Genomic DNA, 20,789 nt, shown 5'->3' with positions numbered 1-20,789 from the left:
AAAGGATCAAAATGGGAATGGCTTTTGAGTACCCAAACAACACCACCTGCTAAAATGAATTTCATAGTTTTAAATTTTATGATGAAACTTAGGTTTCTTTTTTTTTTAACTTTATTTTTAGAAAGAGAGATGCAGAGGGAGAGAGCATGGGTTGAGTGACTGCACAAGCAGGGAGAATGGGAGAGGGGAGAGGAAGAGAGAGAGAATCTGAAGCAGGCTCCACATTCAGCAAGGAGCCTGACACAGAGCTCGATCCCATGACTGTGAGATCATGACCTGAGCTGAAATCAGGAGTCAGACACTCAACTGACTGAGCCACCCAGGCGCCCTAGGTTTCATTCTTTTTATTGAAAAGTGTTGGTTATCTTATTTATCATATTTGTATATTACTATTTGAGATGCACAAAAATTCCAAGGTAAATAGAAGCTTTAATTAGAAAGAAACCAGTGAAAAAAAATTTAATAAGAATTGTGAAGCTGTTTGCTTCATAATTAAAAAACTTTTCTTAAATTACAATATATAAATTGTTTAAAAAATAAAAATAAAATTATGAACTGTGTAATTGGACTACTAAAAAATGATATTGTCCAAAACTGCACTGTCCAATATAATAGTCACTAGCTGCATGTGGCTGTTTAAATTAAAAAGAAAATAAAAATTCAGTCCATTAGTTGCACTAGCGTCATTTGAAGATTGCTATAACTACATGTGGCTAGTGGCTACCATATTAGTGCAGATATAGGATATTTCTTCAGTCATCATGGAAAGTTTTATAGAAGAGCACTGCTCATAAAAGAGGGGCAAGATAACGAATAATAATGATTTTCCATCATTGGAATAGAATCTTAATTGATTTGGAGAAATATCATAGAGCGGTGGCTAGATTATCTTCCCGTATTTAGAGTTATATCATATATACATTTTGCCAAATATAAATTCTACAGCAAAAGCTACAGTTAAAATGGTAAAAAAAAAAAAAAAAAAGAAAGAAAGAAAAAGAAAAGAAATGCTAATTTCATATCTGTGTTGTAATGTATTTGGCATTATTTATATAATAGAATGTGTCTCAGTCTGTTTGGGTTTTGCTAATAGAATACCATAAACCAGGTGGTTTACAAGTAAGAGAAATTTTTTGCTGTTCTGGAGGCTTGAAGTCTGAGATCAGGGTGCCAGGTTGATGGAGTTCTGGGGAGAACTCTCTTCTGGGTTGCAGACTGCCAGCTTCTCGTTGTATCCTCACATGGCAGGCAACAAGGAGGGGACTCTCTGGGATCTCTTTTATAAGGACACTAATCCTATTCATGAGGGCTCTGCTGTTAAGACCTAATCACCTATAAAAAGTCCTACCTTCTAATATCATAACAACACTGGTAAAATTTCCACATATGGATTTGGAGGGGGACACAAACATTCAGTATACAGCACTAGCCTGTCCTCAGACCACCTGCGTCACTGTCACAATGGATTGCCTGCTAAATGTGCAGGTTCTGAGGTCCCTTAGGTCTGACTCAGGCCTTCTGACCTAGAAATTTACACTGCTGAAAAATACTCAATGCTATTCATATGCATATTAAAGTTTGAAAACCACTGTAGTAGAAACTATGAAATCAAGAAATCAGCAAATGTGGACGTCGAAAGAAAGCCAGAATAGCAAAATTAAAAAAAAATAATAATAAAAGAAAGCCAGAATAGCAATACTTAGACAAACTAGATTTTAAATCAAAGATTGTGACAAGAGATGAAGACACTATATCATAATAAAGTGGACTATCCAACAAGAAGAACTGACAATTATAAATATCCTCAATATGGAAGCACCCAAATATATAAAACAATTAATAACAAACATAAAAGGACATTGATAGTAATACAATAATGGTAGGGGACTTTAACTGCCTACTTACATCAATGCACAGATCATCTAAGCAGAAAATCAATAAGGAAACAATGGTTTTGAATTACACACTAGGCAAGAAATCAGCAAATGTAATCTGGACATTAACAAAATATTTTTTAAAAAATTTTAAGCTACTATAGAAATGTTTAAAGCTTGAGGGGCGCCTGGGTGGCTTAGTCAGTTGAGCGTCCGACTTTCACTTAGGTCATGATCTCGTGGTTCGTGGGTTCGAGCCCCGCGTCGGGCTCTGTGCTGACTGCCAGCTCAGAGCCTGGAGCCTGTTTCAGTCTGTGACTCCCTCTCTCTCTGACCCTCCCCTGCTCACGCTGTCTCTCTCTCTCTCTCTCCTAGAAATAAAATAAATAAATAAAGAGTTTATTTAAAAAAAAAAAAAAGAAATGTTTAAAGCTTGAGGTTAAAATCACTCTTGTAAAGGAAAATCAGCAAACTTTATAATTCTAAATCAATTATATCTGTAGACTTTGAAGTTTTATAATTTAAATCAGTAACTTAGGATATTTTCTTTCAAAAAGTAGTACTGTCATATCTAAGTTTATCAATATAGATGTTAGATTCAAGTTCTTCTAATATATTAAGTCTTTTAAACCTTTAGGTAGTTTTTAGTATATGATTGCCAGAGAGTTCCAAGTGGTATTCTAGTCATTAGATTAGAAAAAGGAGTTTGTGGGCCACCTGGCTGGCTCAGTTGGGGGAGCTTACAACTCTCAATTTCAGGGCTGTGAGTTCGAGGCCCATCTTGGGTGTAGAGATTACTTAAAAATAAAATCTTTTAAAATAAGAAAAGAAAAAAAGAAAAAGAATTTTGTGATGATTTTTGGCTGGTAACTTATTCCAAGAGACTCTCTAGTAAGGTTTTATAGACTACACACACACACACGCACGCACACAGAGGAGTATATAAACACATTCAGAATTATCTTCCATACCTTCACAAAGGTGAATTCTATTCTTGGTTTCTTGGATGAATGATGAAGGACTAGAAATTAATGTGAAAATACATAGTGAAAATATATATTAGTTCTGGAGATACAGAAAAAGTTTAAATATTTTCTATTATTTTGTTCATATTTTAAATGGCATACTGTTTAATAGGCTCCTTAAAAATGGAAAGAAAAGTTATACTCAGATCACCTTTGGCAATGGAATTTTAGTACAAGAATATACTGAGATATAAGGTAGCCCAGGACATTATTTCTGAGTCATAGAGTTACTCTGGGAACTTCCACGATTGGGAAGTATGGCGTGGCAGGTCTCACGGAAAATTGGAATCATGCCTATATTCTCTTAGTTCACAAGGCATTTTTACTTTACAGAGGGAGAGAATGTGATTAAGTCCATGTACCACCATTCAAAATGGAATGCTAAAATTGGTTAGAATTTTAATGCCACGCCAGCATACAGGAGGTCAGCCTCCTTTGTGTTCAGTCTTTACAGAGATTCAAACATTTGTAGCCCAGGATGAATAGGCTGGTTTCACTAAAATCTAACACAAGTCATAGCTACTAAGAGCAGTTTGCTTAAGGAGGGCATCATAAATATAGTGAGTAGTCAGCATTTCACAGATTCTCGGCTGAAACAGAAGAGACGTTGAAATATTATTTAAAATTTTCTTTCATATTTAAACTAAATGTGTCTTGACTCTAAAAACTACATGGAGCCTTGATACACCTCTTTTGAAAACTTATGTAGTTTATATCTATTGCTTGGAAGTATTAAAATCCTTGAAGATCTGAAATTAGTATGTATTCTATTCAGTAAACAATTGCCATGCCTTGGACTACTTGTTTATAATTCCATTGTGATGATAGTACTGCCTTGGATTTTTCATCATGGGTTCATTAAGCCACTTTATTGTATTTATTTATTTATTTTTTAAGTAGTTTATTGTCAAGTTGGTTTCCATATAACACCCAGTGCTCATCCCCACAAGTGCCCTCCTCCATGCCCATCCCCCCTTCCCCCTACGCTTATCAGCTCTCAGTTTGTTCTCAGCATTCAAGAGTCTCTCATGGTTTGCCTCCCTCCCTCTCCCCCACTATTTTCCCCCTTCTTCTCCCCCATGGTCCTCCGTTAAGTTCCTCCTAATCCTCCTATACATCATTACACCACTTTAAACAAGTACTGATTTCATAAGTCATGAATAATCTTTTGAAACTTAAATATTAACTAAAAATGTCCTAAGTTTTATTTAGTGCATTCTGTAAGTATGTGCTAATTTTGTTTGGGGAAGTGGTTTAGCAAAATGGAGTAACACAGATCAGAGATCTGGGACTAGGACATGGTAGGACTTTTCCTACCCAACCATGGAAAGTTGGGCAAGTTGTTTAACCTCATAGGCCTTTGTTTCTTCTTCTATAAAATGTGGAGGATACATCACTATTCTTCCTATATTCTTTATTATATAAACTTCATCTCTTAAAATAATGGTAAAAATATGGTAAATAATGGTAAAAATAACCATTTTTTGGTTTTAGCATTTAAGGTCTCATTTTCTTCAGTTTAAAATTTTTTTAATGTTTATTTATTTTTGAGAGACAGAGAGAGAGAGATCAGAGCATGAACAGGGGAGGAGCAGAGAGAGAGAGAGAGAGGGAGACACAGAATCTGAAACAGGCTCCAGGCTCAGAGCTGTCAGCACAGAGCCTGATGAGGGCAGGGTTTGAACTCACAAGCAGCAATCACGGTCATGACCTGAGCTGAAGTCAGACGCTTAACCGCTTAACTGACTGAGCCAACCAGGGGCCTCTCCTTTTTCTTCAGTTTAACCTTAATGACAAAGGGCCCTAGTCACATTTGCAAAATAAACTAAATTGTCTGTCCTGTAAATATTTGTCTGACGAAGGCTGTGTCATGTGTGTGGATTTTTGGCGTTGCAAGAAATGTGATTCCGCAGTCAGTGCACGCGGAGCCCCATGAGCACCTGTCCAACTAGAATGAGGAGTTGGCAAGAGAGAGGACTTGGAGTTATGAGGCACAGTAAAATGGGGGCAAGTTATGGAAATGATGGATTTGAATGATGGATTTAGGAGCTTAAAGTTCATCTTACATGGAGTAGGGAGTCACCTTTTTAAAAAAAAAATTTTTGTTAATGTTTATTTATTTTTGAGAGAGAGAGATAGAGCGTGAGCAGGGGAGGGGCAGAGAGAGAGGGAGACACATAATCCGAAGCAGGCTCCAGGCTCTGAACTGCCAGCACAGAGCCTGGCACAGGCTCGAACGCATGAACCGTGAGATCATGACTTGAGCTGAAGTCGGACATTCAACTGACTGGGCCACCCAGGTGCCCCAGGGAGTCATCTCATAATGGAGTGAAAGCTGTATCTTAGAAAGCTAATCTTACAGTTATGGGGACTAATATGTAATGGGGAGGAATGAAGCTGATATACCAGTTTAGAATATTCTGAAGTTTCAAAGTGTGCAATAATGAGGGTCTAATCTACCATGTTGACAGTGGAAAAGGAAAAGTTGAGAAGGAGTTAAAATCTGGGAAAGAATGCACAACAGGACATGTTCCTGATAGGATGTTTGAAGTAGAAAGGAATACAAGAGGTCTCCAGAATTTTAAGTTGAGGAAACTGGAAGAAGGTCATTAACTAAAATAGAGAAGTTGGAAATGTTGCTATGGGAGGGAAGATCTTGAGCATTATTATAGGAAATTTGAAGGGTAAATGATGGTGAGAAAGTTTAGCGTAAATGGTAGCTGCTAATGTCTTCTAATTAAGGAAGAAGCAAAGCTGTGAAGATTGACAAAATGGTGAAACAACAGAATAGATAACTGCTCTTTGATTTAGCAGAAAAATATAGATGAAAGTTTTATTTGAATAATTTTGGTCCAGGTTATAATAAGATAAGAGTTTTTCGTCATATGATCTTGTATCTACATAGAAGACCTGTCTCCTGAACTCCAGACTCAGAGATCTAATTGATGTCTATGTGACATCAATTCTTGGGCACCTAAAATGTGTGTACAATTTATATCCAAAACTGAACTCTTGGTCTCCTCCAAATTTGCTTTTCCCCGTCTCAGTTACTGGCAACTCCATCATTTGACCAGGCCAAAAACATTAGAGTCAGCCCTGACTCCTTCCTGTCTCAAACTTCACATTCAACATATGGCTCCTATGGCACTATTAGTTGCATGTTCAAGATATATCCAGATTCTTATTCACCAGCACTATTATGGTCCAAACTCCCATTATCTCTTGTCTGGATTATTGCAATAGCATTCAAACTGATCCCCCACAAGCCATCCTCACAACCGGATGTACTTTAGCAACATGTGCCAGATCATGTCACTCTTCTGCTCAGCATTCTCCAATGGCTCCCTGTCTCACTAAGGGTAAAAGCCAAAGTCCTTCTAAGGACTTCAGACTCTATAGTATCTGGCCTCCTGTTACTTCTCTGACCTCATCTCCTACTATTCTTTTGGCTTACTCTACTCTAGCCACCCTTATTTCCTGCTTTTTCTTTAATATGACAGCCATGTTCTAGCTTCAGGGCCTTTACACTTAACTATACGCTTGCTTATCCCCATGGCTCATTCTCTCATCTCTTTCAAATCTTTGCTCAGATATCTTCTCACGGAATGGATGAATGAATGAATGAATTGAATAGGTGCATCAGGAGGCATCAGAGCACTAATGCCACATGCTCTTCAAAAAGAAGTCAACACGTAATTTACCCTTCGACATTTATTGAACACCTGTTATATATAAAATAGATGTGTATGATTGGCCGGTCTTAGTGAAGGGAAACGTTGAACTAATCTTGTTGCTTTAGAAAGTTCTTGAATATTTTTAGCACATACTGAAGCAAAGAGCTGACTTCCGTAGTCATTGAGAAAGTATCTATTAACAAGCAAATATCTTGTCAGATAACCTAGGGCTTCCGCATTCTAGGCAATGGGGATCTACAAACAATCCTTCAATCCAGGCAGCAATTAAATCACTGCACAATTAGAACACCTGGTTCCCAGTCTGACTCTTAGCTTGGTGGTTGACTAAATTACTTCTACTATTGGCTTAGTTCTTTTATTCCTATGATAAAATGACTAATCTCATCTATTGCCTAATTCAGGTAAAGGCACCAGGTCAGTATATAATTGGGTATTCCAACTGGCACAAATATGTATGCATTATGGAGTTTGAGAATAAAAGTCTTTTTTAAATCTAAGAATTTCTAAATCAGAGCTATTTAAAACTCGTATTCAGGTTATAGTAGACTTTATATCTTTAATGTTTTCATTTTTTTAAATGTTTTTATTTATTTCTGAGAGAGAGACAGCGTGAGTAAGGGAGGGTGAGAGAGAGAGGGAGACACAAAATCTGAAACAGGCTCCAGGCTCTGAGCTAGCTGTCAGCACAGAGCCCAACGCGGGGCTCGAACCCACAAACCGTGAGATCATGACCTGAGCTGAAGTCGGACACTTAACCGACTGAGCCACCCAGGCACCCCATAATGTTTTCATTTTTAATCCTATTTTCACTAGCACCACTTCTATGGTTGAACTCATAGCTTATTTTATTATTATTTTTTTAATGTTTATTTTTGAGAGAGAGAGAGTGCGAGCAGGGGAGAGGCAGAGAGAGAGACAGACAGAATCCAAAGCAGCTCCAGGCTGTGAGCTGTCAGCACACAGCCTGATGTGGGGGGTTCAACCCACAAGCCATGAGATCATGACCTGAGCTGAAGTCAGATGCTTAACCAACCGAGCCACCCAGGTGCCCCCCATAGCTTATTTTAGTTCACACCTGCTGGTTTTTGAGTCCACCTTAGCTCAAACAAGGAAGAAACACGATCAGCCTGAGTTATCAACCTGAGATATTAAGCTGTGTAGCTCACCTCAGAAATGTATTTGAGGGTAAGAGAGTAAGTATTGAGGTAAGAGATGAAAATTATAAAAATGGCTCAGTTCAATCTAACAAGTATTTATTAAGTGCAAAACACTGTGCTAGTCATTTTAGTAATACCAAGATGAGCAAAATAGTCTTCGCCATCAAGGAATCAAGTCTATGAGGTAAACTAAGAAGTGGTGCATAAAGTATTCAAATATCATGTAGAGTTCATATAGGAAATACAAAGAGAGGAAAAAACTACTTTTAATTAAGACATTTTAATATGCCAGAGGCAGTCACAGATACTGACTCACATATATTAACAACCCTTCCAAAACTTCCAGGTAAGTTGAGGGGGAATCAGTAACTTGTTCAAGGTCATTCAAGCTAGAAAGTGTATACTGGCTTTTGTCCCCAACCCAGGTTCCAAAGCCGAGGCTCCTTTCAGGACATCATTACTAAGAGGGAAATCCAAAGAGGAGTGGAAGGAGAATAAGCTATAGCTGGATACTTCTAACTGTGGTTGAGGGAACAAAGAGATCGGGAAAGCCATTTGGGGCGGCGTGTGAGGTGGGCCTTGAAGGATAAACCGGAGATGGGGCGGGCCGGTGTGGGGAAGAGGGAGGGACTTTCAGCTAAAGAAGTAATGAGAGCTGCTGGCTGGTCTCCCAGTTCTCCGACTGGAGAAGTCGATCTAGGCTGAAAAAATAACGTCCGGTGGGTCTTTTCCTTTGGGGCTTTTCATGGGTCACCGACTTCACCGTTAGGCATATATTATTTTTATAACCTGAAAAATCTCCGTGTTTTAAAAAAGCGACCATTGAGTCCTTTGCACAGTGGGTGGAGATCCCGCCAGCGCCCCAGGCACACCCCCTCTCTGCCAGCTCCTCAGTCAGGCTGCCACATGGGGAAGGTTTGTCCCTGGGAAGGGCGCTCACCCCTGCGGGGGTTTTATCTGTGGGAGTCGAGGTCCGAGCCGTGGTTCCGACTAGGGCAGCCGCGGCCTCGGCTCGCAGGTCTGGCTGGGGCGGGGCGGCGCGTGGGGCTGGGCCGCGGGCGCACCTGCCCGGCGCGTCGGGGCTCGCGGCGGCTGCGCGGACCTACGTCGCCCCCCTCCCCCCCGCCTCCTGCCTCGCCGTGTGTTTACGTGGAGACGAAGATGGCGGCGGCGGCGACGGCGTTGCTCGTGCGGCTGAGCACGGTCAGCCAGTGAGCGCGTAGACTGCCTCCGCTTTGGGCGGGGGGAGCGCCTGGCCCGGCCCTGCTCCCTGGGCGGTGGAGCTCGCGGTCCCACCTCTGCTGGAATCGACCTTTCCTTTTTTACCCTCGACCCTCCCTGTGTTCCCCCAGCCTTCTCTTCAGAGGCCATGGAGGACGAAGAGAGGCAGAAGAAACTGGAAGCCGGCAAAGCGAAGGTAAGAGAGCCGGGGGCTGCTGGGCCCGTGGTGGGAGGCGGTGGCTGGAAAGGGGTGGGAAGGGCCTGGGAAGCGGAGATCGCAGTCCCGCTTCGCTGCCCGGGAGGGAGGTGCTGCAGGACCTGAATTTTCCCTTTGCTCTTTTCTCTCTCTTTTTTTTTTCCCAATTAAAAAAGCCTGGTATTAACTACCTAGCAGAGGATACTTCCGTGATGATTGGGTGGTGTGGCTTTTTTGTTACTGTCCAAATTAAGTCCCCTCCTTTACTGTATTGCTGTAAGCTGATATTTATTGCTTCTAAATCTCCAGCTTTTCAGTTTTAGGGAGTTCCCTGGGTAGTGCAGGCATTGTGCTTTTCAGGGTGGGGATTTAGAGCTTTTCTTTATTTGGTGGGGGATTTGTACGCTGATCATCAGCTTAGCTTTCTTTGGTGGCACGCTGGCACTCTTAGATATGTGATTGGCCTGTGACAGCTGCCTTAGCAGTGGCTTGAGTGTGCCCCAAGTACCAGCTGTGAAGTTCGCGTTAGGGGCTTTTGTAGCTTTGTATATTTGTGTTTGGAGGTCTTTGTCATGGCCTGCTCTTTTGTATTGTGTGGAATGTTAATGCAGTCTGTGGATGGGAACTGCGGGGGACGAAAAGGTTCCATATTCTAAGCAACACCTATAGGGTTCCTACTTTAAATAATTGAATTGTCATATATGTCTCTGTGAGTCCTTATTTTATGTCTGTGTGAAAGAAAGAAACCTGTAAAACAAGACTATGCACAGGTGTTATTTACTGGGCTTCGTGAAAAATGTAATATAGACAAGATATAAATCAAATGGCATATTTCTTTTAAAAATTACATATTCGAGTATATCTTCTATCTGGCCTCAAAGGCCCCCTTTCTCCTATGACGACGTTAGCTTTTATAGATTATACTCTATCTTATTAGAGATAATTGTTAGCATTCATACTTGGACCACAATTAAATGATAGTAGAGTTGACTGTTTTTTTCTTTTCTCCTGTCCTTGTCTCCCTAAAAATAAAACAAAGGAAAGGGGATCCATGATTTCAGTAATCACCAAAGGGCCATAACCACAGAGATGCCATTGTGGATGCTCAACACAAGTTTCTTAAATGAATATGCATATAAAACTAGCTTCATATTTCTGAAATACATTTGGCTTTTCCTTAAGTTTCTTCTGTCTAAGACCAAAGCTTAAGCACTTTTATGTTACCAGGTAGGAGGGAAAGGGGAATGGTGACATCTTCAGAAGCCCAGAGTTGCTCACATTTCTTTAACCTGAGGGTCTGAGCAAGCTCTGAATCCGAGAAGGTGGAGATAAAATGTGTGCTTCCTTTGAAAGCATTGATACTCTAATTAGACATTTTGTACTGCCTCCCCCCAGAAATATGTTTCTTAAAGATATATGTAAAGCAGGCTTACAAAACAGTGTTTATTTTGGATAACACATATAATAACAGATTCATTTAAATTGATGTGGAAAAAAATTCTAGTTTGTTTTTGTCCTTCAAAACTTTGCCTGTAGATTAAAAATCTTTTTCTTTTAATATTCACTTTTATTGTAGAAGATTGTCTTCTGGAGTTGAGTCCAATTTTTCTAGTCAGAAATCTGTCAGATTTATAAGGCAGGATATGTTTGTTCGAACATTAGCTGTATAATGTAGAAATACTGGAAACAAGGTTCAAAGAGAATATTAGCATAAGTGATTTTTTCAGCCATATCATGTAACTTCAGTGGAATATTATATAGCCATTAAGATTATGAAGACTGATAGAATGTGAAATAGATTAAAAACAGCATCATTAAACTAGCGTATAACTTATTTTATTGTGGAAACTTGTGTACTTTTAGATTAGGACTTAAAAACTTTGTACTGTAAAGTCATTTAGCAAACCTGTATTGAACTGGTTTATACCAAAGTTGGAAATTTAGAGGTGGTGACAGTCTCTCTTCTCAAGTTGCTTACAGTTTAGTGGGAGGGAGGGACAGTGAATAAGAAGTACAATGAAAGAGAAGGAACAGTAGAATTTCAGATGAATTTTTTTGTTTGGAAACGTGCATTAAATGTTGCTACCTTGTTTTTCAGACTACTTTACAAAAGGAGGCTCTCATTGATATTAATGCAGCCAGCAGGGGGCCTACTACATAGTAGGTTCTCAATTAATATTAGCTTAATGAATGAATTAGCAAACTGACTACCAGTTGTTCATGGTAATACTTTACTAGCAAGTTATAATTTAATAACAGTAATCCATAATTCTCTTAACTGGAAATCGTTACTCCTGGCATCTGAAATCACTTAAAGTTATCATTCCCAAAACTTATTTAGAAACTTGGTTTTCTAAATGGCTTGTTTATTCATTGGACTTAAATATTGTATTTGGTAATCTAGTTTTATCAATCACAACTTCTAAATTTTTTTCTTAGTGTTTGGCAAGCTGTTCATTGAAAAATTTCCTTTTTGTACCTAGACTTTATAAATGATTATTTTTATGACTTGAATGCAGTATAGTATGCTTTGTAAAATATTTTATAATAACTAAAATCGGCAATGGTGGAATAAATTCTGGTAAATGTAGCCATTAAAATAATACTATTAAGACTTTTTGAGTTGGGAAAATGTCCACAAATAATGTGAGGTTAATAAAAACGTTACTATAAAAGTATATGCACATATGTATATGTGAAGACACCTGGAAAAAAATGCAGTGATAAAAATAACGGTTATCTCTTTTGTTGGGGTTTATTGGCAATTTTGTTTTCTTTACACTTTAGTATTTTCCAAATTACAGTATATTTCAAGATCAGTAAAACATGTTTAAATGCCATTTTTAGATAACAAAACCTTATCAAATACAGGAAGAACTTGTTATATTGTATGGTTATTATAGAGAATTTAAAAAAATGAGATACAGAATAATAAGTTTCCTAAGGGCCCTACTTTGGTGGAGTCCTGCAACTTTAGTTCTTACTGTTGCTTATATTACATATTTGGGAGCCTACAGTATCAGACCTGCACAGACTGCCTTTGTATTTCGTAGTTCTTTTTTCCTTGCTGTCTATTCTCATTGCCATGGTCACGCTCCTCTTGCCTTGCTCCATCTGATCTGCCTCTTCCCCTGATTTGCTTTTTAGATTTGCTGTGACTAGACAACCCAGTAAGTGAGTTTGATAGAATGGTTTATAAAAATCAAAATTGATGGAGCGCAGTGAGTGGGCTTTATGACAGTTCAGTTTTTCTACTACTTGTTGATTTTTTTGATTACTGTTGAGTCCTCAGCTACTTCCTCTGTATTAATGTAGCAAGAAGCTTGACCCATGGAGATGTGAGACATTACTGTATTATTAAGTAACTATTTTCCCAGCTGGACTAACCGCATTAACAGAGTGCTAACGGGGATGGCACTGCATAGGCTGTCCTTGTGTTAACCTACTTTAAGTGACTTCATTTTTTTCCAAGTGAAATTATTTACACTCTTAATATAAAGAAAGTATTGTAGGGGTGCCTGGGTGCCTCAGTCAGTTAAGCGTCCGACTTTGGCTCAGGTTATGATCTCATGGTTTATGAGCTCGAGCCCCACGTTTGGATCTGCGCTGACAGCTCAGAGCTTGGTGCCTACTTTGGTTTCTGTGGGTGTTTCTCACTCTGCCCCTCCTCTGCTTGTACTCTGTCTCTTCTGTCTCTCAAAAATAAACAAACAAAAAATTTTTTAAATGTATTGTAATATTAGTGAACAAAATTAGAGGACGATTGTGTATTTAATATTATTAGTGTTATTACTCCTGTAAATTCACATTGGGTATACTTGTGAATATAGCAGAATTCAGTAAAACCAAAGTTTTGCTATTCAGCATTGTATATAATTATCATTATTTGGTGAATAATTATTATTACTTTTTTAAAATGTTTGTTTAGATTTGAGAAAGAGAGATATAGTTCAAGTGGGGGACAGAGACCCAGAATCGGAAGCAGGCTCCAGACTCCCGGCTGTCAGCATGGAGCCTGACGCGGGGCTTGAGCTCAGGAACCGTGAGATCATGCATGAGCTAAGTTGAAATTGGACCCTTAATTGACTAAGCCACCTAGGCACCCTGATTTGGTGAAAAATTATTAAAATTTTTCCCTCTTGCACTCAGTAGTAATTATGATTTTTATTTGTTTAATGAGCATTTTGGAAAGTAGTGCTAATTGTATGCAAAAAGGACAGTGTTCTCTGCAAGCTGTATATTAGGTTATTGAAAACTGGACTTTTTAATTACTGTTTCCACGCTGATAATAAAGTTACTTGTGGCATAAAATTGTTCTCTGCATATTTCAGATACTCTGCTCCACTACTAAGAAAGTTGCTCTTCATACTTGTATCTTTGAAACTTTCTTGTCTTTCTTTTTCTTTTTCTTTCTTCTTTTTTTTTTTTTTGTGAGCATAACCTCTACACCCAACATGGGGCTTGAACTCATGTCATGAGTAAGCCAGCCAGGCACCCCAGAACTTTCTAGTTTTTTATTATATGTGGCACAGTTTACTTCGCTCTCAAAGTGGGTACAGCAGTTTGATAGCTTCATCATTTTTTTTTTAAATCATCATTTATTGCAACAGTTGTGCATTGTCTTGTTACTTAAAAGCTAATTCATGATGGTCAGCCTTTGTTGAAAAGCAAAATAGCATTTTTAGGTTATGTGCCTTAAGAGGGATAATATGAAGGAAAGAATGGGTAGAATAAGCTTCTTAAAATGTATATTGAAGAAAGGTTTCTAAGGCAAATCCAAGAAATGTCAGGAATCAGATGAAAGATCCAATGATCTTGCTAAAACAAGGAGGTTCCTGGTGTCCTGTCAGTGAAACTGAAAGTTGAATTGAGCACATAGAAGAGAGGAAGTGAAAAAGGTAGGATATACCCAAGTGATTAGAATATGACAAGATTGGGCAGAAATTATTTTTACTAAACAAAGACACTTTTTATTTTAATGTATAAAGGTTGTATGAAGAGCTACACTGTGTCTGCAAAATATCTATTATAGACCTACTGTTAATTGAAATGTAAACAAATTTCTAACATAGAAAAAGTTCTCTTAGAAAATTATTAAACGTTTAATGATAAGGAACATTATTTATATTTCTTTAAGATTCCACAAAAATTGAAATTAGTCATTTCATTGGTTAGCATCTTTTTTAAAACTTTAATTTGGAAAAGCTTCAGAATTTTAAAAAGTTTATTTATAGAGGCTGTTTTGCATCTGGGGTATTTATGTGTGAGAATCTATACTACTACTATTTGGCATACTAGAAAAGGCACTAGGACTTTAGAGACATTTATTTGCTATTTGTTCAGCTGACATTTTTGAACGCCTACAGTTGCAACTATGGACATTTACTTAGCAAGCATTTGTTTAAATTATCACAAATTCTGTACTTTATGGTCTTTGGGAATAATCCTGTTGCAGGACGTGAATCTCAACAGGTGTTGTGAAGAATAAATGAGATAGTGATTGAGAACTTTTTCTTCTTCTGCTAGATACAAAGAAGCTGTGATTTTTTTATGTTTGAGATGAAATTCACATAACAAAAATTAAGCATCCTAAAACAAATATTCAGTGACATTTAGTAAATACAGTTTGCAACCACCAATTCCATCTAGTTCCAAAACATTTTTATCATTCCAGAATAAAACCTTGTACCCATTAAACAGAAACTCTTCATTCCCTCCTTTTACCAGTCCTCAGCAACTACCAATCTGCTTTCTGTTTCTGTGTGTGTACTTATTCCAGATATTTCATATATATGGACTCCTATAATGTTTGACCCTTACTGATTGGCTTTTTTCACTTGGTATAATATTTTCAAGGGCTCATGCATGTTGTGGTATGCATCAGTACCTCATTCTCTTTTATGGCTGAATAATATTCCATTTTATGTAGCATTTACTCCATTTTGTTTATTCATCCATTGATGGGCATTTGAGTTGTTGCCACCATTTGACTATTATGAATAGCACTGCAATGAGCATTCATATATAAGTATTTGAGTACCTATTTTCATTTCACTTGAGTATATACATAGGAGTAGAATTACTGGATCATAAGTTAATTCTGTGTTTTAAGGAATTGCCAAAGTGATTTTCCAAGGCAAATGTACCATTTTACATGTCTACCAGCAGGGTTCTAATTTCTCCATATACTCACCAACACTTGTTTTCTGTTTTGTTTTTTTAAATGTTTATACTGAGGGAGAGAGAACATCAGTGGGGGAGAGGCAGAGAGAGAATTCCAAGCAGGCTCCCCACTGTTAGCACAGAGCCTGATGTGGGGCTCTATCTCTGGAACTGTGAGATCATTACCTGAGCTGAAATCAAGAGTCACTTAACCGACTAAGCCACCCAGGCATCCCGGTTTTCTGTCTTCTTAATTATATCCATTCTAGTGGGTGGGAAGTGGTGTCTCATTTGTTTTGATTTGTGATTTCCTTCCTAGTGTTTGAGGATATTGAGCATCTTTTCGTGTACTTTTTGGCCATTTGTCTATCTTCTTTGGAGAAATGTGTCTTCTAAAGTCCTTTGCTTTTTTTTTTTTGAGTTGTTGCCAATTGTTATATAATATTATTATTATACTTGTATTTATATGTATAAATAATTTTTTTCTACATATAGAGAGAGTGAGAATACATGTGCTTGGGCAGACAGAGAGAGACATACATTTCAGTAGGATCATCTTTCACTTTTTTCTTTTAAGTTTATTTATTTTGAGAGAGAGACAAAGTATGAGTAGGGGAGGGACAGAGAGAGACACAGAGATGGAGAATTCCAAGCAAGCTCCATACTGTCCTCTTGGAACTCGATGTGGGGCTTGAACTCATGAACCTGAGATCATGACCTGAGCCAAAGTTGTATGCTTAACCGACTGGAGACCTAGGTGACCCTCTCATGCTTTTTTTAAAAACCCTCTGGGTTCCCCCAAAATTTAAACTGTTGATTCCTTTGAATAATAGTTCTTGGTGAATTGATGAGAGAATGATGCTAAAGTTTGATTTCTGTGTGGGCCAGTGAGTCATTCCATTCCATGGCCAGCTGTTTTACAAGTGCATGCAGTCAGTCCAAGGGGCACCTGTTGGGTTTTTGGCTTCATCATTACCAATCCATTTTCACTATGGTTACAAAAACCCTAGTCTTGTTTAGTAACAAAAGGGCCTGTCATTTTCATATGTGAACACAATCGATCTGTAGTAATATTTCAGTAGTATAAGATATTTCCCTTTTACTATTAGTGTTTTTGTGGTAGTAGTCATCAAAATATACGTAGGGTACTTAATGATATCTTGTATGCTGCATAAAGTTTAGGTGGATTTGCACATGGATTTGATACTATTCATTGTTTCAGAAGTTTTCATATGTTATTTATTTCTTGCCTAGGTTATTTATATCTATAAATTCTTTTGTACCATGAAAAAGTCCTTTATCCTTTTTGTTCATGAACAGTATAGTGTTTAAGTTGCTATCAGTGTTATGATTGTTCATGTAGCAATTTAACAATCTGTTCATGTAGATTTTTATGTAGTCTAAATTTTTCTGTAAGTCTTTTTCCCCCCTTTTAAGGGATGATTTCTTAAAGCCCCCAAAGTTACTATTTTGACTAGTAAAAACTACGCTAAACTGTATAATTTAAAGTCCTAATCTGTAAAAATTTGAATTTGTAAATTCTGTTAATTGAATATATTCTCTGGTTTACAGTTCTCTGAAAAACAGGATATAAAATCTAGAATCATTTTTCTTCTTTTTTTTTTTTTTTTGATAGTGAACACACTGCAAAGTTCCTTGTTCAAAAAGAATCATTTATTATGGTCTTTGTGATGAAGCTGTATTTATTCCTCAGGAGTCTCACTTTTATTCAAGTTGATATTGCCTTATCGTTTCCCCAGGGAAGAAGATATAGTTAGGGATCACTTATAACTATAAATATTTGTTTTCCATATTTATCATCAAATTTAACATACGAAAGTATGTGAAGGAGGTGTAGAGGATTGCACTGGACATAGGGCAGTGGTCTCAGTTAATTAACACACCATTTATGGTCTGTTGACTGTGCATATGTATGTTGATTTCTTAAGTCAAATAGATGAGTATATACTCTAAAGGACAAGGTATTAGAAAATGTGTAAAAACTGCATTAGCAAGTGTCTGCTGGAAGTTTATATACAAAATAATGTGTTTTGGCTAAAAGTTATAGAAACTATTTTCTATTAGAAAACTTGAGAATATTGGAAATATTTTTAGGTAAAATGTTTTACATTTATCAAATTAATATTTAAATTTTAATTTGCATAAATTCCTTTTGTAATGAAAATATTTGTCTAAGCCTTTTTACTCAGTAACTTCCCTTTAACACGAGAGCTCTCACTTTTCCACTTCAACCAATAGGACTTTTTATAATTGAGCTTGAAAAGAAGAGAAGATAATTTGGGATATATATTTGTATATATATTTGTATATATGTATTTATTTTTTGTAGTTGAGAAGAGTATATATTAAACATTTTTCTTTTTTTAAATTTTTTTTAACATTTATTTATTTTTTTAATATCTGTGCTGCCGAAGCGAGCACAAACGTTTATTTTTGAGAGAGAGAGAGAGAGACAGAGCATGAGTGAGGGAGAGGCAGAGAGAGAGGGAGACACAGAATCTGAAGCAGCCCCCAGGCTCTGAGCTGTCAGCACAGAGCCCGACGCAGGGCTCTAACTCATGAACCGTGAAGTCATGACCTGAGCCAAAGTCAGATGCTTAACTGACTGAGCCACCCAGGCACCCCTATTAAACATTTTTTTTAAGTTTTTTTTTTTTGTTTTTTTTTTTGAGAGAGACTGAAGATAATGTGAGCGGGGGAGGGGCAGAGAGAGAGAGAGATTCTCAAGCAAGCTCACACTGTCAGAGGTTCGGCTCGAACCCATGTAACTGTGAGATCATGACATGATCCAAAGCCAAGAGTGACACTTAACCTACTGAGCCATCCAGACGCCCCAAGAAGAGTATATAATTTTAAAATTCAAAGGATAAGATCCAATATAAGTAATTTTAATAGGCCTCAGGGTTTTAATTCTAGGACAGAAGAGTGTATATACAGTCTTTTTTTCCTTTAGGATTTGAATTTAAACTTAAAAAAAAAAATTGTTTTTGTTTATTTATTTTTGAGTGAGAGAGTAACCAGAGAAGGAGTAGAGAGAGAGGGAGAGAAAATCCCAGCAGACTTCATGCAATCAGCACAGAGCCTGACTTGGGGCTTGATCCCAAGAACTGTGAGATCGTGACTTGAGCTGAAATCAAGAGTTGGAGGCCTAACCGACTGAGCCACCCAAGCACCCCCAAATTTAAACTTTTTTAGTGTTCTGGAGTTCTTTTATATCTTATTTGCCATCATACTTCTGAGGCCTAGTAGATTATACCTATTCAGAATGCATCTCAGTTGAAAACTAAGATCCTTTGAAGTATCCTGTGATTATTTTCCTATAACCTTCAAACTCATAACCCAGTCCTTTTGTTTTTTTTTAATTTTTATTCAAAATCTGTCTCGTACTTAGCCTTTTTCTTTCCATTCTAACACCATTCAATCAGTACCCAGTAAAACCAGGCCCACTTTACCTCACCTTCTATTTCGTTTCCCTGGCACTCTTTTACCTTTCAGATCCAAATAGTCACCATATTTCTGTTGGTTTTACCTTCTGAATGTTTCTTGATTTATCCTCTCACTTCTGTTCCACATTATCTCTCACTTGGACAATGGGAAAGTTGACAGTGGAAGAAGGAATATAAATTCAGTAATAATATTAGCTACTAAATATTGAGTACTATCTAATGCTAGTAGGCATTATGCTACGGATTTTATATTTATTACTTCATTTAATACTTAGAACTGTTTAAGAGCTGTGGATACTGTTGCTATCCCTATTTTATAGGTGGGAAAATTCGAGAGGTTAAGTCATTTGCACAAAGTCATAGTGGCAGAGCAAGGATTCAAACCCAGTCTGTGTGCCTCAAGAGATTGTGTCCTTAACTTCAGCCCTACATGGACTTTAAACATTTTTTTAAGTTTATGTATTTTATTTTTTTGAGAAAGAGAGAGCCGTGTTCCAAGGGGGAGGGACAGGGGGAGCAGCAGAGAGGGGGAGAGAGAATCCCAAGCAGGCTCTGCGCAGTTAGCACAGAGCCTGATGTGGGCTTGATCTCACAAACCCATGAGATTATTACCTGAGCTGAAATTAGTAGCCAAATGCTTAACCCACTGAGCTACCCAGGTGCCCTGGTAATTATTTGTTGTGAAGGGTAAGGAAGATGCTGTCATCTGAATGTTTGTGTCCCCCTCCACCCCCAAATGTGTATGTTGAGATCCTAACCCCCATGGTACTAGTCTTAGGAGGCAGGGCTTTTGGGAAGTGATTAGGTCATGAGGGCAGAGCTAAGAGGGCAGAGAGAATAGGAGAGTTTGAGTGAAATGGGTGTTTGAGATGGGCACCTGAGTGGCTCAGTCAATTAAGCCTCTGACTTGAGCTCAGGTTATGATCTTATGGTCTGTGAGTTCGAGCCCCACAAGAGACTCTGTGCTGACAGCTCAGAGCCTGGAGCCTGCTTTGGATTCTGCGTCTCCCTCTCTTTCTGCCCCTCCCCCACTCATGGTCTGCCTTTCAAAAATGAATAAACATTAGAAAAAGAAATTTAAAAAAAAGAGTGTCTGAGATAGGAAATGTAAATATGTTTCGAGGGAAACAAATATTTGAGTAAGATGAAGGTAAGTTTTGGATACGTTGAGTTGAGATGCCTGTTGGGCATCCTAGAGGAATGATATAGTGTATAATTGAGTATCTGTCTGCAGCTGAAGACAGAAGCCCATGCTAGAGATAAATATTTGGTTTAAAGATACTCGCTGGCACTCTGGGAATGAGGAGTTCACTCAGGAAGATTAATGCAGACTGAGTTGAATCCTGTGGAAGCACCCATGTTTAAAAGGCAAGTGAAGAAGTATCTGCACAGGACACTGACACACAAACTGTTAACAAAGCTAGGAGTTGATGATGTCTGTGAAACGGAGAAGACGAGTTTCAAGTAAGGAAGAGTAACAGTCAAAAATGAGCAATCAAGTGTAATGGAGACTTGAAAAGTGACCTTTAGCTTTAGCAGCAATTGGTCAGAAAGGGAAATGTAGAATTCACATTTGGAAATGAATGGAAATCAGGTGGTGTATGCTACCTAAATTTTCAAAATTTTTACTGTGAAAAGCAGTATAATTGTAGTGGTTATGAGCTTGGACTAGACCAGTCCATCTGGGATCAAATTATAGCTCTGCCATTTTTTAGCTTTGTGAATTTAGGCAACTTACTTAACCTCTCTGTGCCCTTGCTCCCCATCTGGAAAGTAAGGATAATAACAGTACCTGCCTTGGGCTTATTAAGAGAATTCAGCTTACGTATATAAAATGCTTAGAATATTGCCAGATTATGAAAAGTGTTCAGGTGCTGCTTGAGTGGCTCAGTCGGTTGGGCGTCTGACTTCAGCTCAGGTCATGATCTCACAGTCCGTGAGTTCGAGCTCTGCATCGGGCTCTATGCTGACAGCTGGGAGCCTGGAGCCTGC

The 20,789-nt window shown here is 38.0% G+C and overlaps 1 protein-coding gene across 1 annotated transcript in view; it reads left to right on the top strand.

Moving 5' to 3' along the window:
* The first annotated feature begins 8,950 nt into the window (after positions 1-8,950).
* The window catches only part of AKAP9 (A-kinase anchoring protein 9), a 154,584-nt gene continuing 142,745 nt past the window's right edge, over positions 8,951-20,789 (top strand). The window contains 1 exon segment of the mRNA XM_039222901.1: positions 8,951-9,168. Coding sequence (XP_039078832.1) covers positions 9,121-9,168 — 48 coding nt within the window. The 5' untranslated portion in view covers positions 8,951-9,120.

This window comes from Hyaena hyaena, unplaced genomic scaffold (assembly GCF_003009895.1).
Source record: "Hyaena hyaena isolate Hyena2069 unplaced genomic scaffold, ASM300989v1 scaffold_1210, whole genome shotgun sequence".
Lineage (NCBI taxonomy): Eukaryota > Metazoa > Chordata > Mammalia > Carnivora > Hyaenidae > Hyaena > Hyaena hyaena.
The sequence above is the reverse complement of the archived record's forward strand: the minus strand, read 5'-3'. Positions and strand labels throughout refer to the sequence as shown.